The sequence below is a fragment of the Benincasa hispida genome, chromosome 5 (assembly GCF_027475165.1).
Source record: "Benincasa hispida cultivar pf3 chromosome 5, pf3_genome.v1.1, whole genome shotgun sequence".
NCBI lineage: Eukaryota > Viridiplantae > Streptophyta > Magnoliopsida > Cucurbitales > Cucurbitaceae > Benincasa > Benincasa hispida.
Window position 1 is genome coordinate 5508401 of NC_143482.1, and position 27311 is coordinate 5535711.

Genomic DNA, 27311 nt, shown 5'->3' on the forward strand with positions numbered 1-27311 from the left:
GGTGAACGCAACTTTCCCAGATGAGAAGCTATTTAAAATTGAAGAATTACCATGGTATTCGAACGTGGTCAATTTTCTGGTTTGCGAACAATTTCTTGAGGACTACACAGCCCACCAAAAGAAGTGGCTCAGACATGAATGTAAATCATATTATTGGGATGAGCCGAATCTTTATAAGAGAGGTTCAGACTAGATTTTGCACCTATGCGTACCAGATGTTGCTCACCAAAAGAAGTTCGACTAACGTGTTGTTCCCATTTTCTCTCTGTCGTCAAGCTAGGAACTGGGTTTATTCACTCAAAACAGGAGAGATTACTTCTTGGGAGCAGGTAGTGGAGAAATTCATGAAAAAGTATTTTCCACCTACCGAGAACGCAAGACAAAGAAAGCTTACTACTAATTTTGAAAAAGATATGGACGAATCGCTCAGCGATGCTTGGGCGAGGTTTAAAAGGTTGGTCCGAGATTGTCCACATAATGGGCTACCAGACTACCTTCAAATGGAAATTTTCTATCACTGTTGAATCCTGCTTCGCAGACCGCTGCCAATGCGGCAGCCGCTGGTGGTCTGCTTGACAAAACTTACATGGAGGCGAAGAATATTCTGGACCACATCTCCAAGAACCATGAAGACTAGCGGGAGAGTGACCAGAGATTAAGACTCAAAGATTCTGACACAAATAACGATGCCATTGTTTCATTACAAAACCAAATGACCGCAATGATGAATTTGATTCAAGGAATGGCGATTAGCAGCCCAACACAGCAAGGTGGGCAAATTAACGCAATAAGTAAAACACCGCAAGGTGTGCGACTTGCAATGATGGGCATGCGATGGAAGAAAAATTCATCAGGGACGCATTTTTTGTGAAGTATCCTTTGAAACCTTCAATTCATGAAATCAATTCTACCTCTTTATATCCATTTTCATTTCTATATCTTTTTACTCCTTTTGCATCTAAAAAATAAAAAATCTTAACTCTGTCTTTTATTTGACCCTCTCAATTTTTTTTGCATCGACCGTGGTGAACGATTGCAAGGGAGCTACACAGTAACCAAAAGATGTGACTAGTTCATTCATCCACTGCAATCGAAGAAATTGGCTTGCTGCAAAGAAGGATGCGATCACAAATAATGCGGGCGATTGAGCAAATTTGGGGGTTGTATCTTTCCTTAACTTTGTTTATTCCGAATTTTGCACTCTCGTATCTCATTTTAACTTTGATAATTTTATCATCGCATCATCTTTAGTCGGCGCAATCATTAACCATTGATTAATTTAGTAAGTCACCACATTGTTTTTCTTTGCCAATTATGATATCAATGATGAAACGCATGCCTCTCTTTCTCATCGCATGCACTAAAATCAACTTAATTTTAAGACAGTCAATTCATGAAATATTTCTAGAAATTAGTGGTCCACCAGCTTTCTTTCAAACTTACGAAACCTCCTAAGAGCATCGCATGCATTCTTTCAATCTTTCAGCAATGAGGACAATGTTGCATTTAAATTTGGGGGTGCGGTATTTATTTTCAACCTTACTATTTTTAGGCATTCCAAAAAAAAAACCATAACGTTGCGATTGGATCCTACTCGTAGTTGGATGTTCGCATGACACACATGGGAGCAAACCAAAACGAAGGTAGGAATCATGATCAACGCAAAAATAAAATGATCGCAACTCCGCTGCCAAATGGGCATGAGTTTAGATTGAGAAAGAGTGCCTTGCTCGTAGTTGAATGCTCACATGACACACGTGGGGGCAAGCCAAAATGAAGGCTAAGCACTTGGATCGGCACAAAGTCATAGAAATAATATCTAAACTATGCAAGGATAAAAATCATTTGAAAACACCACAGTTGAAAAAGTTTTTTTTATTAAATAAATCATGCGATGCGTTGGAAATAAGTAAAGTCTTTTTTAAGGTTAAACTTTCGGTCCCTAAATTTTAGAAATATTTTAAGAAGAGACATGGATAGGAATTAAGGAGATTTTGGTATGTAGGATTTGAATAAGGCACCTCGAGAAATGTAGGAAAGAAAAAGGCAGTTGACTTTCTAGAGAAAATCCTTAGTTTATGCTTGAGGACAAGCATTGTTTTAAATTTGGGTATGTGATAATGGGCAAAAATGCATATTATTACAACGTAAAGATATAAAATAATGTAGGATTGCGACGGTAAAAATATGTAAAATCGTGTCCAAAAGCATTAAGTTGAGAACATTGCGATTGCATGCGTTCATCACATTAAAGTAGCTACTTTACGTATTTTGTGTAGTAAAATGCGTTGGCGCAAGGCAAAATTGCGATCCAAGGAATTCAGTGTCCGAGCGCTTTAGAAGATTGTGGTTGCAAAGCTATGCGATCGTATGCGTTTGCGAAGATCTGCTCATGAAGGTGGCCACATAGAGACGAGCATCAAGGTGAAAGCTTAATAAATCACGATGGGATAGAAAGCTGATGACGGTCGAATCCGAATTTAGTTGGTAAGCCGTTAACGACACACTGTAGCAAGTACACTCAACTTTTCGGTGACAATTAATCAGCGCATCAGACAAAGATTTAATGACATCCCATCAGTGCAATCATTTGAGAGAAAAGCTCTTCACCCTGAAGCTCTATAAATACTGAAGTCCATCTTTGTTAAAGGAGTTCGGTTCCATTCCTATTTAGCCATATAGAGAGTTCGCCTTACAGAAGATAGTTAGCCGTTGTTCATAGTTTTCTTACACTTAGAAGGTGGAGACAAGTGAAGAATGAAGACACTAGAAGATCGTTCCTGGTCAGCTCGAGAGAGGGCTGGGAAGCGTTGAGAACGGAGAGAGGGCCGACTCTTGCGAAAGTAAGAATATTCTTTTGGGCAGAGTAGAGAAAAACGCAATGTAAAAGCCTTGGGAAACAAGACATTGCTACCAGGCTCCCTGTCCTTACTTCCCATTGTCATTCTGTATTCTGATTTCATTTAAAAAATGGAAATTGTATCTCTACATCTGTTCACTCTCTTTACATTGCGCATGAGTAACTAAACATCCGAATGGGTTGAGAAGCACTTAGCTAGCATGAATTAAGATCCTCATTTTATGCGACTATCTTGTCTTATGTATGCATCCGTCACCACTTTAGAGCTACTCGAGAGAGAGTCTAAAGAAAGAACCTAGACTTTCCGAGCAGTGAGTTTAGAAAGGATGTACGTTTTAATCGATAATGGTGTATTTTCGATCAGTTATCATTTGGTTGTTTTATCCTGGGGACGACGTGGCAATTTTCAAACCTGCTTGCACACTTGAGTAGAGCCGCGAAACGTCTTAAAGAGAGCGAGCTCCTCGACTCAACCTATAATGAGTTTTTGTTTTGCAGGTTTTGCTCTTCGCTTGACCGTCGTGCCTTGACGATTTACAGTTCGTTGTTCTAATGGCCCTGCCGTTTCCAATAAGAACTATCACTGATAGACACTGATAGACTTCTATCAGTGTCTATAAATCTATTAATGTCTGTCAATGTCTATTATTGATAGGTTTTAAATTCTGTTATATTTTGTAAATATTTTAGTTCATTTTTCTATATTTTAAAACATCCCCAAACTATTATATATACTAAATAGGCATTTTAGTTCTCAATTTTTTTTTAAAAAAAATTAATGCCTCTCTAAACTTTTTTTTTTCTGTTTTAATATCAATTTTCACATATTGATGTCTAAAACTTAATGATATGCTAAAAAATGACAATATATAAATCTAAACATGAAAAATAGTGTAAGGGTAATTAATACGTACGACTATAATTTTAATAAGTATATGATATATTTTGGCATAAGTTCGTTGGTTAAATTACAATTTTAGTCGCGTCGTTAAATTTTAAAAGGTCTACTCTTAAATTTTTAACCTGATTTTTTAGTTCTTCATCTAAAGTTCATGAGGATGTACAGGACACAAAAGTGAATGTTTAGAGTTTTATTAGATAAAATAAAACTTAATTCTAAATATATTAGATCAATTAATTGTAATTTTTTTTATATGTCAAGAATTTATATATTAGATATAAAGTTGAATGTTTAAGAACCTATTAAACATTTTATATAAAGTTTATACATGAAACATACAAAACCTCTTAGGCCGACCATTTAATAACACTTTGGGTTTTCTAAAATAAATCACCATAATTTTGATCATTACTAAGAACACATTTAAAATAAATTGTTTTTCTAAAGTAAATTACCATTTTTGGTTTGTGAATGGAAGTTTAAATAATTATTCTCTTTTTCTTAACATCTAATCCTCTTAGATCAAGTAATTACAAGTCATATAAAATGGGTAACGTTTTATATTTTATAGGTGAGAAGTATAACATAAACACACATATATATAAAAGTTGAGTGTATATATAAAATTTAGAGAAACTTTTAAAGATAAAAAAATATCAAACTATTTATAGAAATAATAAAAAAAAAAAACACTGATAGACTTCTCTTAGTATCTATCAATGATAGATTTCTATCAATTTCTATCAATTTCTATCATTGATAGACACCAATAGACTTCTATCCACCTCTATCAAGGAAGAATAAAATTTAACTAATTTGTGTAAATAGTTTCCCTTATCTTTTTATTTTTTAAAATCCCCTAAAATGTATTCATTTCAAAAACATCATTGGTTAATTATTGTTTTTGAATTGAACGATTTGTTTAGGAAAGTCATCTTGGCCAGAGCTCGTAGGGGTACTGGAGATGAAGCAATGAAGATAATAGAGAAAGAGAATCCAAATGTGAAAGCCACTATTATACCACAATGGCAATCGGCTCTAATTTTAAACTGGTTGTCCAATCGAGTTCGAGTCTTCGCTGATTGTAGTGGGAAGGTGGAAAGGACCCCTCGATTTGGCTAACAGCCCTTCCCTCACTTTATAATGTTACACCTTAATATCACACCAGCAAAATAAATTAATACCTTCTTGAGAATATTTAAACTTCTCTGATTTCCTGGGGATGAATTTGGATGTGCATATGATTGATTTGGGGCATAATGGAACTTGTACTCATGTATTGGACATTTGAAAGAGAGAGAAAATAAAGAAAGAAAGAAAGTTTTATCTGATTGCTTGTAAAGAAATTCATGTATTGTACTTGGCTCAGTAATTTGTGAATTTTGCTATGTGCTTTTATTTGATATTAAATATCTTATAATTTCTATTTGATTGTCATGGAATTGTTATCTAACTATTATCTTATTGATATCTGATTTTTATCTAATTACCATCATTGGTATTATATACTTATGTATCAATAGAATCAAATATGGCTATATGATTGACAAGATTTCTATCTGATTGTTATGTGATTGTTATCTGATATCCATATGATTGCCATATGATTTAGCGCTTTGTGATCTCTATTTCATTACTATGTGATTGTCATGTGATTTTTATTTGATTTCTATCTTATTGACATGTGATTTTCATTAGATATTAAGTATTTTGTGATTTTTATTTGATTGTCATGTGATTGTTATCTAATTGATATCTAATTTCTATCTGATTGTCATGGTTGGTAAAATATGTAGCTTTGTACCTTCTAATTTTATAGTTGGTATTGTGATTTCTCCTCATAAACTATTCAATATCAATGTGATAGATTGCTAGGTGATATCTAATAAGTGATTGCTAATGATATACTCGATAAGTTATGCAAACAATTTTGATAGATGGCTAAGTAATACCCAATTAGATAAACACAATGTAACGACCCAACCCCCTAGGACTTAAGTTAGGCCGTTACTAAATACATGCGTGCATGGAACTCAAAACGACACTTGATTATGGCGAAATAAATGCTAATTAAATAAGGTAAGTTCAAAAGACTTTCATTAAATTCAAATACTAAAACAATAGTACGGTACCCATAAATCATAAAGGATAATAAATAAGTCTGAAAAACGATTCTTAAAAGTAAGTTTTAAACATCAAAACTAAAAATTAAGAGAAACATGAAAAGAAATCTAAATCTCATGATGTGGAAGCGTAAAAACTAGTCCCAGTGGCTCGATCACGAATTCCGCTTGTCCATCGCTGGTGCATCTCTACTCTTACCTAAAACAACAACATGAGAAAGAATGAGTATAAAATACAGTAAGTAACCCAACTACTGGGGTCAGGCTGGGCATCTATGTCCTCTAAATACCCACCTCTGGTGAAACATATCAACTGCTCTAGTTCTCATGGGATACATATACACATGAAATAAGAAGAAGATTGAGTCCTATCCTACTATAGTTAAGTATGCCCACTACCTCTGGTGAATCACGAAGGAGACACAAACTGGTGAATCCCGAAGGAAACATAAACTGGTGAATCCCGAAGGAAAACACAAACTGGCGAATCCCGAAGGAAACAAAAACTGGCGAATCCTGAAGGAAACAAAAACTGGCGAATCCCGAAGGAAACACACACTGAAGAATCCCGAAGGAAACACAAACTGGCGAATCTCGAAGGAAACACAAACTGGCGAATCCCGAAGGAAACACAAACTGGCGAATCCTGTAGGAAACAAAAACTGGTGAATCCTGAAGGAAACACAAACTGGTGAATCCCGAAGGAAACATAAAATCTAAAGGGCATCTAACTAATCAATAAGAACATTTGCACAGTCTCAACATTATAATCATCACTATACGAATCTATGACATACATATAAACCTCAACCTCATGGCTCTACAACATACACATATACCTCAACATCATGGTTCTACAACAAACATGTATACCTCAACATCATCAGATCAAATACAACCATATGGATTTGCATACCATCTCATACTAGCAATCAAGTGTCTATATGCATAAATAAATAATTCAAATCTCGTACCAGAACATACTTTGGTCAAATTATAATATCAGTCTATCATGCTAACATTCTGCCATAACATACATTTATTATGCTAGCATACATCTAACACCTGGCTCGTGGGCAGTTCCAGTAGTAAGATTACTTACCTTGATATTAGGTCGAACCAAAAAGCAATTGAATTTTTGTGAAATTCTTGAATCCTTAATCAAGCCTAAACATAAACCAAACTTAAAAATTAATAGTTAAGGTCAAATTCCAAACACCCAAATATTACAAAATATTTCCAGATAACCTTACCTAAGGTGTGATCCAACTCAAATACACCTTCCAAACCTTCAATTTAAGCCCAAATAATTAGCAAACCAAACTCTTCTTCATCTTGAATGAAATTCTTGAATCAACCCCCTAATCATAATTTGAAATTAGCCTAACATGATTAAAGCTTGAATTAAATACATACATCCCTACCAATGTCTCAAATAAATTATCCATATGTAGCTTCGTCGAAAAAATCACTTCCAAATGACTTTATCAAAATTTCTCAACAACCAAAATTAATCCACAAGAGGGTAATCAAAGCATAAAACTTACCAAAACTCGCTAAAACAAACTTCAACTTCACTGAACAAAACCTCAATACCTTCACAAACTTGAATCTAAAGTTGAAACACGATGGGTATCAATCAATTGATGCCAAAAGTAAATGAATTTTCAAGAATCAACCGAAAACAAACCCAAACGGCAGAAATCTTACCCAAATCAATGGATCCAGTGACGGCAAAAGCGAACCACGCTTGAGCGGTGGTGGATGGAGGTCATGAAGAAGAAATTGACGCAGCAGCTTCGGGGGGCGTCGGACGGGCTCACGAACGTGAGGAAGAAAAGGCGGATGGGGTTTGACTTTTTATAAAAAAAAACAATAATAATAATAATAATAATAAAACAAAAAAGAAATAAATATAATTACATTTAATTCCTTTTCGTTTTATATTATTAAATTCCTTTCCGTTTCAAAAGAAAATTAATTCCTGCCATTAATTTCCAATTTGAATAATTTCACGCCAACAATTAAATTTCCGTACTTACACATGAAGTCCAAAATTCCAAAAATGTCGTCCGACTATTACCAATTATTGAAATTCCAAATAATAAAATTACTGAAATTACATTATTACAAAAAAAATGTGTGGGGTGTTACATTCTTCCCTCCTCAAAGAACTTTTGTCCTTGAAAGTTCATTCTTGAAAAAGATCTGAGTACTGAGCCTTCATCTTATCTTCTCGCTCCTAGGTAGCCTCCTTGGACTGGTGATTCTGCCACAGGACTTTCATAAATGCAATTTCCCTATGGCGCAACGTCTTTACCTCTCTGGCAAGAAATTCTACAGGCTTGTCCTCATAGCTCAAGTTGTCATTCAACTGCAATGGCTCAAAGTCAACTACATGGGACGGGTCTGTCACATAGTTCCTTAGCATCGAAACATGGAAGACATTATGAACTAAAGACAGTGCTGAGGGCAATGCCAAACAATAAGCTATGGGGCCAACTCGTTCCAGCACCTCGAAAGGTCCAATGAATCTCGGACTCAACTTTCTCTTCCTGCCAAGCCTCAGAATACTGTTCATGGGTGCCACTTTTAAGAATACTTTCACACTAGTCTCCAATTCCAGGTCCTTACGTCTTACATCGGCGTAGCTCTTCTCTCTACTATAAGCTAGTCGCATACGAGCTCTGATCTTCTGTATTGCCTCATTCGTGGTCTGCATTATCTCACGACCTAGTAACTTCCTCTCACCAACCTCACCCCGGCATACTAGAGACTTGCAACTCTTTCCATATGGGGCCTCAAATGGCAATGTGCCAGTGGCAGTCTAATACCTATTATTATATGCAAATTTGATTAAATGCATGTGAGAGTCCCAACTCCCTAAAAGCTCTAGTGCACAAGTGCACAACATATCTTCCAATATCTAGTTCAGACGTTCTATTTGACCATCAGTCTATAGATGAAAAATTGTACCAAAATCCAATCGAGTACCCAATGCTAACTGGAGACTCTTCAAAAATAAATAAATAAATAAATGCAAAATGAGGGTCATCGTTTGACATAGCTGAAACTTGTACCAAAAGAGGTGTAACAACCCCTTCCTTAAACAATTATGAAACTTAAGATGTTGAAAATCAGCAACACTTCTACAAATCCGAGCTGAGAACTGTGAAAACGGTCATGAAGTTAAGAGAGTATTATATACTAAAAACATATATTTGAGCCTACCATGTCACAGGGAAAACTTCATATGTGCAGTGAAGAAACCGGTTATACTACATAATGCGTCATCTAAATATACGTATCAGAACAAATCTAATCAACTGAAAACTGCTTCTACTCTAGAAGTACCAACTGTGATGTCTTTCCTTAAGAGCATTGCATGAATCATTTCAGTCTATCAGCAATGAGGACATTGTTGTGTATAAATTTGGGGGTGCTAGTATTTATTTTCAATTTTGCTACTTTTAGAAATTCATTTCAACAAAAAAAAAATCATCATAACGTTGAGATTGGATCCTACTCGTAGTTGGATGTCCGCATGACACCCGTAGAGGCAAGCCAAAACAAAGATAGGAATCGTGATCAACACGTAAATCAAGTGATCACAACTCCGCTGCCAAAATAGGCATGAGTTTAGACTGAAAAAGAGTGTCTCGTTCATAGTTGGATGCTCGCATGACACATGTGAGGGCAAGCCAAAATGAAGGTCAGGCACTTGGATCAGCGCAGGATCACAAAAAGAATATCTAAACCTCGCAAGGATAAAAATCATTTGGAAATACCCCGGTTGGAAAAAGTTCTGAAATAAATCATGTGATGTCCTAGAAGCAAGTAAATTCTTTTTGAAGGTTAAACTTGCAGTCCGTAAGTATTAGAAATATTTAAGGAAGAGACTAGGATAAAAATTAAGAAGATTTTGGTTCATAAAATTTGAATAAGGCACCTCGAGAAATCTGGATAAGGAGAAGGCGGCTGACTCTCTAAAGAAAATATTTAGTTTATGCTTGAGAACAAGCGTTATTTTAAATTTGGGAGTGTAATAACGGGTAGAAATGCACGTTATTACAGCGCAAATAAGTAAAACAATGAAGGAATGCAACGATAAAAATACATAAATTCATGTCTAAAAGTATTAAATTGAGAATATTGCGATCGCATGCGCCCATCACATAAAAGCAGCTAATTTACTTATTTTGTGCAAGAAAAATGCGTTGGCGTAAGTTAAATTGCGATCCAAGGAATTCAGCGTCTGCGCGCATTGAAATATTGTGATCGTAAAGGCATGCGATCGTATGAGCTCGCGAGAAGTTGCTCAAGAAAGTGGCCGCATTAAGACGGCGCATCAAGGTGAAAGCATAATGAATCATGATGGGACGGAAAGCTGAGGATGGTTGAATCCAAATTTAGTTGACAAACCGTTAATGACACATTGTAGCAAGTATATTAAACTTTTCGGTGACCATTAATCGATGCATCAGAGCAGAAGATTTAATGACCTCCCATCATTGAAATCATTAGACATAAAAGCTTTTTAACCTTGAGTTCTATAAATACCAAAGGCCACCATCATTAAAGAAGTTCAGTATATAGAATAGAGATCATATACAAGATAGTAAGACTGTCGGGAAGCGCTACAAAAGGAGAGAGGGCCAACACTTGCGGAAGCAAGGATATTCTTCTGGGCAGAGTTGGATTGAAAAGACAGTGTAAAAGGCCACAGGAAGTAAGTAATTACTACCGAGCTTCTTATCTCTACATTCTGTTGTTATTCTGTATTCTGAACTTAATCTATACACAATGGAAATCTCATTTCAACTTATGTTCAATCTTTCCATACTTCGCATGAGTAGTTAAATTTTCGAATGGGTTGAGAAGTACTTAGCTAGCATGACCTGAGATCTTCACTTTATGCGATCATCGTGTCTTATGTATGCGTCATTCACCCTTTCGAGATGCTTAGGAGAGTGGTCTAAAGATAGAATCTAGGCTTGGGAAAGTCAGATTAGAACTGCATAAGCAAGAGATAAAAACTTAGGAATAAGTTATGTTTGCTATTAACACATTGGATGTACCCTAGAGATAGGATATGATAGTATGCGGTCATCTTGTGTATGTGTGCAACATTCATCATCGCATAGACAAGAATAGAAGCTTAGACATAAGACCTATCAACATTATCGTATACATCGCATGCATCCTAGAAATAGGAATTATGGCATTTGCATTGAGAGATGACTTGTTTTTGTGTGTGTGTAGCATGATCCATAACTTGAATACAATCTTAGGAAGTGTTAGCTAAATCCCTTCTCAACCTATTCACTGCATACTCATTGTAACTCTCGACTTCATCAACTCTTTACTCGAATCCGTCGCATAGGATTTTTACTTAATCAAAACACCAACCGACTTATTTGTTTTTGCCACCGCAAAGGAATCAATTTTACTGTCGCATAGTAACTCAGTAGTCTCTGTGTTCGACCTTGGACTTACTAGGAAACCTAGTGAGATTTATACTTGAGTTCTACTAGGAAAACTTGCATGTGCAATGCATAAATCATCATTGCAATTATACACCATAATCGCATCACATTTACAACGCATCAACAAACACATTGCTTGAAATTCCTAGAAAAATGAAAGATGGAATAAAAACTCGATTAGATTTGGTGGAATTGAGCATTAGATCAGATTAGCCCCTCAAGTGGGAGAGAAAAAATTCTTTTTACCTCCAGCATGTTATACATTAACACGAGCTGAGAAATTGAGCTTGTGTAAGATACTATCAGAAATTAAAGTTCCTGAAGGCTATTCATCGAACATCCCAAGTTTAGTGTCGTTCACAGATTTGAAACTTTACGGAATTAAGTCACATGACCATCATGTTCTTATGCAACAACTATTACCTATAGGCATTCATGATATTTTACCCAAACATGTAAGACTTGCAATTACTCGCCTATGTTTTTTCTTTAATACTATATGTTGCAAGGCGATCAATTCATCTCAGTTAAAGGGTATGCAAGAGGATATAGTTATCACTTTATGCCTCCTAGAGAAGTATTTTCCACCATCATTCCTCACAACAATAGTACACCTTGTAGTGCACCTCGTAAGAAAAGTAGAGTTTTGTGGATATGTTTATTTGAGGAGGATATATCCTTTTAAACGGTACATGGAAGTGTTGAAAATTTATGACCGAAATAGAAATTGACCAGAAGGATATGTTGGAGAAAATTATATTGTCGAAGAAACTATATAGTTTTGTTTTAAATTTATATCTGGAGTTAATTCTATTGGGCTAAACTCATCAACAAAGAAAGCGAACTCAAAATTGATAAAGCATTGTCAGCTGCTTCTTTTATCAGACCGAGTAAGGATGAGTTGGATCAAGTTCATCATTATGTCATTCAAAATGTAAATGATGTGCTTCCTTACATCGAGTATGTAGATTTCCATCTTATTCTCGTTTTAGGTTACTTGATTATTCAATGATCTACTAACTTTGTCATTTATAATAGGTAACATATGGATATATTGTCTAAGCTCAATTATGGTAAAGGTAAAAGTAGAAAGTGGCTTCAATAATAGCATAATCGTACATTCAATCGGTGGTTGTCCATATGGGTAATCTCTAGAGGCCTACTATTTGATGTATAATTAAATGTTAACTACTAAACCATTATAAAAAATATATCGTAGGTTGCACTAGCTCTCGAAGTTTTCAAAAATTCCATGTCGCCTTCTTTAAGATGGATAGCTAATGGACCTTGTCAACCTATGGCAAAATATATTGGTTACATGGTCAATGGTTACTCTATCACATAAAAAATCGCGATGATTTTAGAAGGGTACAAAATAGTAGAGTTAGTATAACGGCTACCACAATGTAAGTCTCTAGTTCTAAGGACAAAAGTCCTGTCATCTCATAAATGACCTCTTATGGTGTAATATAAGAAATATGGGACTTTAACTATCATGGATTATCTTTTATTTTATTCAAATGTAATTGGATTGAGAATAGAAATGGAGTAAAACAGACGAGTTTGGGTTTATTATTGTGGACCTCAATCGTATTGGACATAAACCATACCCATTTATTTTAGCGTCTCAAGCAAAACAAGTCTTCTATGTAAAAGATCCCATAAATTTGGGTTGGTCAATTGTTTCAACATCTCCATAGCAAACAATTGAAGATGATTTTTATGAAGATGAAATAGGAGATATGCTACAGGAATGTGGCTATGGAGGTATGCAAAGAATGCCCAATGTTGATACATCTATTGAGATTGATGATATAACATCCACATACATTAGAAATGATTATGAGAGTAGGTGGGCTGATAAATAATGTATTAAACACGGTATGTCATTTAATATGGTTATTGTATTAAATATTAAGATTATATGTTTTTTTGTGTGAGTAGTGTTTTTTTTTTTTTTTTTTTTTGGAGATTCACATGGAAGATTCAGTAAGTAGCAACGAGGATGCTAGAAATATGATCCCACAAAAAAATAACAGAATAAGTACAACGGTTGGCCATTGATTATATTGAACATGGACAACAGATTGGATTTTGATACAAAGAAAATGCAAAGTTATATTGGAGTTTGTGTTCGACAACAAATACTTATAACATATAATTCTTGGAGAAAAGTTCCAAACCATCTTAAAGTTAAACTTTTTATTGTATAGCGGTATGGTTTTATAATTTTAATTCATATGCACAGTAGTTTATTAGTTTATTGTTTACTACTTTTTTCATGGTGCATATGTCATTCGATGTGGACTCTAAGTCCAAACATGGTATATTCATGTCTGCATCTAGGAAGTTTCAGACTTGCAAGACCACATTGACTCCAAAGTTCATACTTCCATTTAAAGATGAAACCTCGGTCTTGAAATTTCCTCTTCAACGATATTCTCATATAGATCAAGATCAGTGGATATCATTTGTTAATGAACAATTAAGTGAAGAATGGGATGTAAGTCAATTTTAAATAAATGTCAATATTATCGTTGTTTTGGTAGGTAAATTCAAGTACTTGGTTGTACAGGAAATCAGTTGTCTTCAAAGAGAAAGAAGGTCGAAATGTGTATATAAGCATCACATTTCTCGTAAGATTTATGCGAATCTTGCCCAAGACATAGTAAGTTTTTCGACTTAAATTAAATATTTTAGTCTAATATGTTTATGCTAATTAAATATGTACAGAACATATTGAGTGATCCTTCTTATTGTTCAACTTTATAGAAAGAAGTGCGGAAAGAAAAAAATAATGAATACTTTGGTGAAGCCACTCGAAGTGTGCTAGTCGAATTGTAAGTTTATATTATGCAAAGCTTAAGATAGCCTATATATAATTTTTGAAACTTGTGATAACATAGATATTGTGTGAAAATTGTAATATGTTTTATAGGATAAATTAGCTAAAGTTCATGAAGGTGAAGATGTTTTGACCAAAGAATTGGGTACAAATGAGCATTGGGAATGTGTTAGAGGAGTGGGTGATTTTGTTTCTCATTACCAATATTTCAAATTAGTAAAACCAAAGTCTACAATGAGTCGAGAAATTGAAGGAGGCTCTAATGAAAAGAATGCTCAACATGTCCAAGTATCAAGAGAAAAAACTCATGGCAAACAATCTCATCAAATCAGATCATCTATTGGAAGTGTTGCACTTAGTGCATCTAAAGAAGAGAATATTGAGAATATGCCTAAAGAAAATTTGGACGTAATTTATTTGTTGTAATTTTTAAATTTTAATCATATTGTGCTTAACCATGTATGACATTAGTTCTTTTAAATTTGTTAAGGGAACACCATGCCACTTTGCTATAGGAACTCTAGATAATATTGTTGCAGTAGCCATAACGTTTGATGATGATGTGTCATGTTTTACGGTTAAAGTACTGATTGACATTGTCATGGGAGAAGATTTGCCAATTCCATTTCCTTTGAAGGGAAAAATAGAGTCTTTAAATCAAGCAACATAACATTGCCTCGTGAACTTGTAATTATGGTTGACGAGGAAAAAGTATGTCTATTTTTCAATATATGAATTTGGTTATTTATTATTTTTCGTACTTTGAATTTTTGTAACTTTGGTTATGGTAAGAGCTTTCAACAATTAAGAGTGTTGGTCACTCCTCCAAATATACAGACACCAATGGCACCATCAAACTCTTGAATGGACATGCCATATACAACATGAACGATGTAGACATGATCCGTAACAATTTGAACGAACACAAAATTGGAAGAGACAAATTTGTTTATTTAGGCTGTGATGATCTAATCCAATATTGCAATATTGTTGAAATTGGTTATATGTGCATATTGACATACATTGTGTAAGTATTACACATCTTGATTCACAATCTTCGTGTATATTTTGTTTCATGTTTAAATAATAACTTTTACTTTGTTTAGATATCTTTGGGATGAATGTGGTCGTGATATTACCAAGAAGTTTTTTATAATTGATTAAGCAAAAATATCGCCACATGTGAAGTCTTTAGATCTTCGATCTAGAAATTTAGCAAACCAACTAGAATTGGCTAATTTGGACCAATTAATTCTTATTCCATATAACACATGGTAAGTAAATACAAGTTCTTTAGTTATTTTTAATTTGCATTATACGTGTACTAATATTTCAAAATTGTTGCTTATTATATTGATCATTGGATATTGATTGTAATCAATTTTCAAGAAAATTGTGTTTATGTTTTGGACTCTATTCGAAGTAAGGTTCAAGAGGATTTTCATTGAGTTATAAATATGTAAGTGTAACTAAACTTTTTTAGCTCTTAATTCAAGTAATTATATTTGACTAATGTTTTCATTTTTTAATAATTTACGTTCATTCCAACATAAGAATAACTGTATTCAGCTTGTTCATATGCAGTGCCCTCGTCAATTAGTATATGTAGGATAGGGGTACTATGTGCAAAAGTATATACACGAAATAGTGCATAATCCTACTACTCCCATTACTAGCCTCATATGTACATTATTTATTTTTTATATACTAGCTTCAATTTAATAAATGATGTAAACTTATGTTGAGTTTATCTTCTTCTTTTTTTTCTTTTTGTAGTTCAATACGAAAAATGCATATGCCCAAGGAGAAATTGGCGTAATTCGAACATAATGGGCAAGTTTTGTTGGCAGATTTGTGTAAGGATGTACTTCTTGTTTTTTTGTCTCAATAGAATGTAAATGCTAGCTTAGAATGAATCTTGACAAGTTTTGAGTAAAATATGCAAGTTTAGAATGAATCTGAAGTACTAATCATTGGTTTGTGGATAGACGAATTGTTATTTAACCATGATCTTTTTATTGGAAGATTTATGTATAATTTTTTTTTTTTTTGTTTACGGGTATTTGGTGTAAGTACTCATGGAAGTACTGATTGATATTTGTGAATGGAAGAAATGATTATTAATATTATAGAGGTGGTTGATATTTCTGATTGTAGTTTTGGAGAAGTAGGTGGTTCCATATGATTGTTGGATATGATAATTATAATTATTTTTCTATGGAAGTGTGTTATTGATATACAAATGTTGGTTATTGTGTTTATTTCATATTGGATAAGTACTTATAGAATGGATTGGAAATATTAATTCTTGTTTGTGGATAAATTATTATAGAAGTGTGTTTCATTGCAAGTAAGTTTGTATTTAGTTTTGTAGTAGAGTGTATTATTCTATCTATTGTTATATTTCAAGTTTGAGTTTAGTGAATTTATAGGTGGAAGACAAATATTGTTGGTATGCCATGTAGAATATAACAAGCATGCATTACAATGAATAATTTTTTAATAAAAAATAATGACGGACATTTTCTGACCCAACACGAGACATATAATGTCGTTTTCAACTCTTTGGCCGACATTAAAAATGGATTCCACAATGATATTTTAAAAAAAGGACAATAATTGAAAAAAGGGACAATAATTCTATGCTTTAATGTCAGTCTAAAACTAATATTAAAAGGCTTTAATGTTGGTTGACAACCGATATTGAAGATCGTATTATAAAAGGTATTTAATGTTGGTTGTCTTTAATGTCATTCTTTAATGTCGGTTTTAAACTGACATTGAAGATCGTGTTATAAAAGATCTTTAATGTCGGTTATAAAATGTCTTTAATGTCTCAATATAAAATGCTCCTACCATCTTCATTGTCGTGTTATGAAAGGTCTTTAATGTCGGTTGTCATTAATGTCAATTTTAAACTATCAAGTTTCTTCTTATTTTTTCATCGAGTACTATCGAGTACTATTAAGTTTCTTCTTCTTCATTTTTTCATTGAGTAAAAACTATCAAGTAAAGGCCATCCAGCATCGTGTATCGAGTAAAGCATCATCGTGCATCGAGGATCGAGTTTAAGATAGAAAGCTTTCTTTTTGTTGCAAAAACTCAATGCATTGCAACGCACCTCACAACGTTGCAACACTCCGGTTTTTGACGCGATTCAACCCCGCGCCTTACGCAACTAAGCGTCAGCAGTGTTGCAACGTTAGCCCAACGCTTCTTGGCTTTTCTACAATTTTCTATTGCAATGCTCATCTTGGTGTCACGACGCTATGTTGTTGGTATAAATTTTGGTTCAGTTCTTTAGCAAAACAGAGAGAGAAAGAGAAGAGGGGGAAACCCCATTTTTTAGAGAGAGACTTCGAATTTACAGAGCAATTTTTGTAATTTTTTTTAGATATTCAATGAATTTGTATTCAATCTTTGTATCAAATATGCAGCTATCAATGGATTGTGTTGGGTTATTCAATCTTTTATAAGTCCAATTAATCACAATCAACACTGAGATGATGAAGAAATGGTGAGAAAGGCTCTGTTAAATCCTCGATGTTAGATACTCGATACTTGATAAGATTCTGCTCAATACTCGATGGAAGTTTCCTTCTATCCTCGATGAGTTTCTGTTATTTTCTCGATGGAACATGATAAGTGCTTATCGATAGCCGACTCTACTCGATGAGTATTAATCTTTACACGAAGCAACTCGAAGATGAAAAATTCTTACTCAATGCAACTCAATAGAAGAAAATTGATACGCTATTCAACTCGGTACTCTGAAATCGATATGATTTGATAACAAGATTGTGTTTTCGTGATTTGCAAAAAGATTGATACCGATTGAAAGAAGAACATAAAGAGAAGAAGAAAAATACACAAGATTATGGGATTCGTCCAATAAGCCTACGTCCACGGGAATATTCACTTTCTTTCTCACTTGAAGATTGCTTACAGCTTGTTTTGTTTACAGAAAAAATAGAAAGTATGAAAAAACTCTTTTTTTTCTTTCTGATTAGTGGTATTTATAACACATACCAATAGATCGTTACAAGATAAAGTCAATAATAAACTAAACTAGCTTAAAGGTATTTGAATCACGGTTTCTTCAAATTCTCCACCTTGACTCTAGCCTGAAATCTTCTGATCTTCATGATTCTAACCATTCTATCTACCCTGTGCTTAGAAGTTCGAAACCAACCTGTTCTAGACATTTGACCAATTTAAGTTTTGAAACTGGCTTTGTCAACATGTCTACTGCATTTTCCGATGTGTGGACCTTTAAGATTTCTATTTCCCCTGTCTCTACTTTGTTTCTAATGAAATGATACTTTATATCAATGCGTTTAGTTCTAGTGTGGTATTATGGATTTCGGGATAAACCGATAGCACTTTCATTGTCATAGTAGAGTTTTATCACTGTTTGACTTATTCCAAAATATTTCAGCAATCCCTTAAGCCACAATGCCTCTTTAATTGCTTTAGTTAAAGCCATATACTCAACTTCCGTTGTAGATAAAGCCACAATAGGTTGTAATGTTGCTTTTCAGTTGATCAGATTGGGACCATAAAGGAATAGATAGTCTGTTAGGGACCTCCTTTTGTCCAGATCACTAGCATAGTCAGCATCCACATATCCATATAGTTCTAAGTTTGGTTCAACTGATTTTTGGTAGATTAGACTTGAGATTTTAGACCAAACTAAGTATCTTAGGTGAAGAAACTCATTTTATACAGATCCTTGAGTGAAAGCGAATCAACCATATTCCAGTTTGATTGAAAATCAATTTTACAGTAAACATACAATGCATTCATAAATAAATTACAACATGCTTCTTATAAAGAAAAAGAGTTCAAGAGAAACTACCTTTGAAGAACTTTTCTTCTTGTAAATCCTTTGAACGGTCACGAACTTGAACACAGAAACCCTTGAAGACTTTCTTCAAAAACTTCATGAACCAAAACAAACACTACCACAGGGAGCATTTGGTATACTCAGGGTAAGAGTTCAAGAGTGGAGGGCTCTGTTTATTTTTGTTTGGGTTTTTTTTTTTTTTTTTTTTTTTTTTTTTTTTTTTTTTCTTAGTTTGGAGGAGGAAGGAGATTGAAAACACAGAATGTTTATGTCATCTCTATCGTATAGAAAAACTTCAATCGTGTAGTATGTCTAGACTATATGGAAGAAAAGAACATTTTCTTTTATTCCATTTGCCACAAAAACCAATTAACCACCAACAAAAGAGGTTGGAGGGAAATTATGAATTATTATCCAAACTAATGAAATTATTATAAATAAATATGATAACTAACTTTTCATATCTTATTTATATAAAACTATATGTTATATCAAATATAACACATAATCTATAGTTTTAATATTGTATCATATACAATATAAACTATAGTTTCTTTCCTCTATTTTATGGCATTTAATATAAATCATATTTATATTAAATTTAACAACTATGAATCACATTCATAGAAAATATATTTGAATCTCATTCAAATATTTCTTTCCTCCAAATAAACTATAATGTATCAAATATATTATAACAATTATATCATATATAATTGAATCAATTATATAATTAAATTCCCTCTTATTAATTTGAATAATTCAAATTAACCCAAAAACTAATTCTCAACTAAATCCTTTTGAGCTACCAAGGGGACCTCATGGACTTGTAGCTTGAAGCTCCAACAGTACGTAAATAATTGATTAAACTCTTTAATTACACTATCCACCATTCGTTAATTGTCGAGCACTCCACTAAAGACCAACAGTTGCATTCTTCGCACTACAGATACATTTTTGTGTCCATTGGATATAACCAATCAACAGTACAATGATCCTTCACAAATTGCTCGTAAGTATAACTATGCTAAATTATCGTTTTGCCCCTTAGTTATCTCTAACTTCTTAAGTATCACTAATCTCTTTAATGCACAATAGATCATAGTCCCACTATGATTAAACCCCTCTCGGGCCAGGAGAGGGTGTGGCACCACATTGTTCAAGACCCAGAATCTACCCTTAAGGGAGCAATTTATCTACTTACCCCTGTTTTTGGGAATGAGTGAATTTTATCTTGTGTAGTTGTGTTCCCAGCTCCCCAGTCAGACGAATCCTCAAAATGGTATGCTTGTTGAGTTGGCAATCTAGCCACTCTCACCCATAGAAATCAAAGGATCACACTCATAAGTAGGAGTTCACAACTTAATCAGGATTAAGGTCATGTTAACTATGGTCATCCTGGTGAAATGAAAGTCTCTATTATGAATAGTGTTATATAATGAGACTAAACATTTAGTGGTCTCTTTTATACAAACTCCTTTGTATTGAATATCCCCGCTTGCATATCTAATACATGAATGATCAGGATCAGATCATTTGTAGCATTTTACAACAATTATAACACCTAAAAAACGAGCCATACTCGTATTGTCACCAGGATAAGGTACCCAACCTTATCCATATACTACAGACCATTTAGGTTATCACTTAAACATGATCCACCTATATGTCTCCACATACATGTTTAAGTTACCACAATAACCTTAGATGTTAGTTTATTGGTTTCAACTAAAATATAACATATTTCATAGACAAAGTGAATAAAAATATCATGTATTATTAATCACATAAAAGATTGTTCATACAAAGTTTACAAACTATAGAACCCTACGAGATTTAGGGCATCAACCCCAACAATATCCCACTTGTCCTAAAGCTAGTGGAGTGTACAAGGTAATAAAATACAAGTACACAAAAAATAGTAAACTAGGGCATAACACGCCCAGTACAAGATCTTGCGCTTGCCCTAGTGCAACCATGGTTTGTCCCTTAGATCCATACTCTACAGGTGACCCTTCAACACTGTAGCCATGAGGGCCTTCGTAAACGGATGAGTAATGTTGTGCTCCAAAGCTATCTTCGTTTCAATCACGTCCCCTCGATGCACAATCTCTCGGATGAAATGATACCTTCGGTCTATGTGCTTTCCACCTTATGACTCCTAGGTTCTCAAGAATTAGCCAGAGCACTACTATTATCATAATAAAGTGTGATGGGCTTTGACATGTCTGGAACAAGTTCCAGATCAGTCAGAAATTTTCTGAGCCAAATGGCTTCCTTAGTAGCTTCATAAGCCACTGTATACTTAACCTCCATGGTGGAATTCGCGATGCACCCGTGCTTGGTGCTTCGCCATACTACTGCCCCCCTTAAGAGTGAACATTGATCCTGATATGGATTTCCAAGAATCCTTATCAGTTTGAAATCAGAGTCTGTGTATCCTGTAAGGATAAAATCCTTAGAACCATACATAAACATGTAGTCCCTCATTCTTCATAGATACTTGATGATGTTCTCGATGGTGGTCCAGTGATCTAATCCTGGATTAGGCTAATATCTATTGACTATCCCCACTACATAGCAGATGTCAGATCCAGTACATAACATTGTATACATCAAACTACCTATGGCATATGCATAGAGGATCCATCTCATATCCTCAACCTTTTGAGGTGTCTTAGGACACTGTTTCTTAGACAAAGTAACTTCGTTCCTGAAAGGAAATAGGCCCCTCTTGGAGTTCTGCATCGAGTACTTGACAAGTATCTTATCAATGTACGATACTTGAGACAGTGCTAGCAATTTGTTCTTTCGATCTCGAAAGATCTAAATACCTAGAAAAAACTAAGCCTTTCCCAAATATTTCATTTGGAATTAGGTTGTTAGCCAGTTCTTAACTGTATTCAATAAACCTACATCATTCCCAATGAGTAGGATATCATCTATATACAACTCTTGAAAAACTATTGAACTATTGATGATCTTCTTATAGACACAGGGCTCATCAACGTTCTGATCAAAGCCATGAGATTTGATTGCAGTATCAAACCTTATGTTCCAAGATCGAGATGCCTATTTCAGTACATAAATGGAACGATTATGCTTGCAAACCTTTTGTTCTTGACTATGGATTATGAATCCCTCGGGCTGCACCATATAAATGGTCTCCTCAAGATTGCCATTAAGAAAATCAGTCTTGACATCCACTTCCCATCTCTCATAGTTATAATATAAGGAAATGGATAGGAGGATTCAGATAGACTTCAGTATGGCAACAGGCGAGAAAGTCTCCTCTTAGTCGACTCCCTCTACCTTGGTATAACCCTTTACCACCAGTCTAGTAGTGAAGGTTTGCACATTCCTATCAACACCCCGCTTCCTCTTGTAGATCTATTTACAACCTATAGGTTTAACCCCATTAAGTTGATCTACAAGATCCCATACTGAATTGAAGTACATAGACTTCATTTTGAAATCCATGGCTTTGATCCATTCATCTTTATCAACATCCTCCATTGCCTTCTTATAAGACAATGGATCCTCAACCTCGCCATCAGTTACCATAGCTAGGATTTCAGTTAAACCCATATAGCAAATAGGTGGGTTCGAAACCCTCCCACTATGTCGAGGTTACCTCAACACTTGAGGTGGATTTGACTTACTAGATGAACCTACTTCAACAACTCTTATTGAGGTACCAAGCTCTTTAACATCTCTTATTGAAGATTCAGTAGTTTCTTTGGAAAGCTCATTCAACACAATTTTTCTTCTGGGTTTATGCTCCCTTATGTGGTCCTCCTCAAGAAAAGTAGCATTTGTCGATACAAATACTTTGTTTTCTTTAGGATCATAGAAATAACCACCTCTCGTTCCCTTAGGGTAGCCTACAAATAGACATAACCTTGAATGTGGTTCCGGTTTCTTAGGATTGACCTCAAGCACATGTGTTGGGCAACCCCAGATTCTGAAATGACGTAAACCAACTTTACAACCATTCCATAACTCCAGAGGTGTTTTGGCAAAACTCTTACAGGGAATACAATTCAGGATATAAGTTGTAGTTTCCATTGCATAACCCCAAAACGAGTCAGGTAAGGAAGTGTAACTCATAATAGATCGAACCATGTCCAACATAGTTCAATTCTCCTTTCTGATACACCTTTTTGCTGAGGTGTACCAAGTGCTTAGACTTGGGATACTATTCTATGTTCTATCAAATAGTTCTGGAAAGTCAAATCCAAAAACTTTCCACCTCGATCAGATCAAAGTGTTTTAATCGTTCTATTTAATGCATTTTAAACTTCAGCCTTGAATTCTTTGAACTTTTCAAAAGGCTTAGACTTATATTGCATTAAATAAACATACCCATACCTTGAATAATCATCAGTGAAAGTGATGAAATATTCGTAACCTCCCCTAGCTCTTACATTCATCGGACTACAAAGGTCTGAATGTAACTCTGAAGGTTCTTTAGCCCTATGACCTTTTCAGTAAAAGGCCTTTTCGTCATCTTTCCTTCAAGACATGACTCACACACAGGTAATGTTGGGCATTTTCATTACGAGAAATTCTAAGTCATTTAATTTGAGTTGCGACAGTTTTAAACTTCTCTTTGTTATGGAGGGCATTTGTTGGTAACGGCCTTAACACATACAAATTATTTTCCAATTGAGCAAAACCTATATCAACACCATTCTTAGTAATAAACACCTTGTTATAAGAAAAGTTAAGTTGATAATTAGATTCCAGAAGATACTTTACAGACACTAAGTTCCTTTTTAAATGAAGAACAACAAATACATCATTCAAAATGAGAAACTTGTTCTGTAAAGTTAACCGGAGACCCCCTACTGCCACAGTTGAGACGATGTGCCCATTCCAATTCGCATTATCATCTCTCCAGCATCAAGTTGCTGGCATGAACTAATTCCCTAAAATAAAGAACAAACAAGGCTAGTGGCCCTAGAGTCAATAATCCAAGTAGAATCATCATTCTCCATTAAACAAGTTTCCAAGACAAGCAAATCACATTTACCTTGCTTGACCTTCTTCTTTTATGCCAAATATCTAGGGCAATTTCTCTTTCAGTGCCCGTCCTGGTTACAATGGAAACATTTTCCCTTGTCAACCCTCACTGGTTGTCTACTTGGAGCAACAACCTTCCTCTTACCACCTGTTCTTCTTCTTCCACTTTTTGGTGTCGGAGGAAGAAGGTACAGACTTACTTCGTGAGGTTGAACCTTTATGGAACTTTTTAGATGATGAAGCAATATTTGCTTTACCCTTCTTCTCCTTACTTTTCAACAAGGTTAGGAATTCTGCAACTCATTGAGTAGAGTAGTAAGGTTATAGTCAATCCTATTCAAAACAACATTGCTATGGAAGTGAAGGAAGCTATCTGGTAAAGATTGTAGAATAATGCTAACCTGGCTGGCCTCATCGATGCTTGACCCGTTCATCTCAGCCATGTTGAAGTGAATCATCATATTGAGAACATGTTCTCGAATAGATGACCCCTCTTACATATTTGAGTTGAAGATATACTTGAGAGCGTCATTCCTGAGCTGTGCGAACGGTTGTCCAAACATTCCCCTCAGGGACTTCATGATCTCACATGCAATGACCACGGGCTCATGCTTCTTGGCTAAGACTTCGTTAAGGCTGGCCAAGATATACACTCGGGCCTTCTCGTTTGCCCTTGTCCATCGCTCATATGCTTCTTGAAAATTTCGAACAGCTGTAGGAGGTGGAATGGGAGGACACTCCTCCATGAGGACGAACCGTAGATCATCGATGATCAAAATCGTGTTTATGATATTTTTCTAACTAGCGTAGTTTTCGCTAGTTAGTTTGTCAGCGACAAGTAAACATAGAGTCATAGTAGCTATATTAAAATTGCTGTCAAAAAAAAAAACTTTATTAGAGTTGCAACACTAGTTTATTTTTTTTAAAATAATTTCCTATTAATCTAAAGTTTTGCAGCCCACGTCCACATAAAGTTGTTGGAGCCTTAGAGAGAGTTTTGCTACAAAAAATAGTTGAGAGAGTGAGAAAAATTCTCTGGAGGTTGTTCGTTAATCTCAAGGTGCAAATCGAGGCTTGGTAATGTCTTTTAATGACGACAAGAAATCACTTCGACAGTAGTTTTTCCTTTCTCTTTTCACTTTCTTTTCTCTTTATGGTTGTTAAAGTGTCTGAGAATAGGTTTTGACAATGATGAATGGCTAGACTTGTTGTTCTAGTGTGTTGATGAACTTATTTATAGATTTAAGTTAATGTTTAGTATTTTCATAGATATTGTAGAATTAATTTTTTTTCAATGTTATTATGTTTATTTTTATGTTCATGTTGATTGGCCATCAATGCATGATAAGTTTAATGTTGAATTTGATAGATTGTATATTTAATCGGATTTATAACAATGAATCACTATTAATCTTTCATGAAAATAGTTAGGTTAATAGCTAAAATTGTTTATGACTTTGCTTAATGTCAAATGTTTCTTAATTTGGTTTCAAAAGATTAGTAATCAATTAGGTTTACATGAGAAAAGTTTATTTTTGAAAAATAAAAAATCTGAATTTTAGTTCTAGATTTATACATATCAATGAAACAATACTCCAAAAAACCTTTGCAAGACTTGATGAAATAACTAGTGAAATCAGCATCCTAGGACACTTTTATTTTTTAGATATTTGTCTTTTAGTTTTTCTATTAAACTTGAAAATCATATCATTCATCTTGTTTTTAATCCTCAGATAAAATTGGCACGATTCTAAGATGGCTAAATTAATATATGAATTTGATCTCCTGAGGATGATACTCAGTCTCTCAAGGGCATTTTACTATATTATAACTTGACATGTGCACATGTGCATACCAAGTTTTTAGCATTATTGTTGGGGTTCAAAATATGACTTAATGATTAGAGCAATGAAATGAATACCTTGGGATGCTTTTTTCTTTGAGATTTGACTTTTTTTTTTAGATGAGCTATGACAACCAGACTGAGAATAGAGACTGGGATATTCCATCAACACAATGATGAACAACTCTTTGAGCCATGAGAAAGGTATAAAAATTTCCTTACGAAGAATCCATAGCATGGATATCCGAAGTGATTGCAAATCCATATGTATTACAATGGTTTGTCTAGTACCACGAAATCCATCTTAGATGCTGCTACAAAAGACTCCATATTTTTTAAAATGGTTAAAGCTATGCACACGCTTTATAGAGGAGTTGGCTAACAAATGCTATAATTGGCCCCGTGAGAGATTGTCTACTACCAAAGTGGCAAGATTATATAAGTAAGTGATGTAAATTCCTTGAAAGCTCAAATGAATTTCCTTACTAATACTTTGAGCTAATTGACTGTAGGTGGATGCTGAAAGAAACCAGTGAAGGTTCTTGAGCATTCATTTTCATAGAATTTTAAAATTACAGAACAGAAAAAAAAAATATTCATTATCAATATAAAATTACAGCATGCTTAATTAGAGAAATAGGGAAGAAACGAACTTATCCTTGAATGATAACGAATAATGCGATCTCCAAAATTGAAAGTCCAAATGGGAACCACCATTTAAGAACCTTATATATTCTCTTGGGACTGAGAATATGTAGGAGTAGTGGGCTCTGCACAATTTTGGAAGAGGGGGAAAAGGAAGAGAGGGAAGAGAAGAATTTTTCTTCTCTATGTAATTGGGAGTAAAACTAGAGAGAGTATTCTTTTTTTTTTTCCCAGTTCCACAATTCATGGATGAAGACAAATGAATAATCTTTCAACTCCACACCCCCTTACAAGGCTTTTTTTTTTTTTTTTTTTTTAGAGAGACTCCATTCCTTTAATTAAATTTAAAATTAACTTAATTTAATTAATAATTATATATATGTAATAACTATCTTAATATATATATAATACTATATGTTATATCAAATATAACACATAACTTATAGTTTTTATATTGTATCAAATACAATATTAAAGTTTTATTTTCTCTCAACATTACATGACATTTAATATAAATGATATTTATTCAAAAATTCAATTATATGAATCTTATCTATATAATTAATATTGGAATCATATTCAAATATTTAATTCCTCTCAAATTAAACATTATATTTTAATGTAACAAATACATTATATTAATTATATCACATATAATTAACTTAATTAATTATATCATATATAATTAATTCTCTCTATTAATTTAAACAATTTAAATTAATCCAAAATTTAATTCT

The 27311-nt window shown here is 34.1% G+C and overlaps 1 protein-coding gene across 1 annotated transcript; it reads right to left on the minus strand.

Moving 5' to 3' along the window:
• Positions 1 to 8126: 8126 nt before the first annotated feature.
• Positions 8127 to 8606, minus strand: LOC150035864 (uncharacterized). The gene is made up of 2 exons (XM_090313491.1): positions 8400 to 8606; positions 8127 to 8258 (listed from the first exon to the last, which is right to left on the minus strand). Exons 1-2 carry the CDS (start codon positions 8604 to 8606, stop codon positions 8127 to 8129), a joined length of 339 nt encoding a protein of 112 aa, XP_090169617.1.
• Positions 8607 to 27311: the final 18705 nt, after the last annotated feature.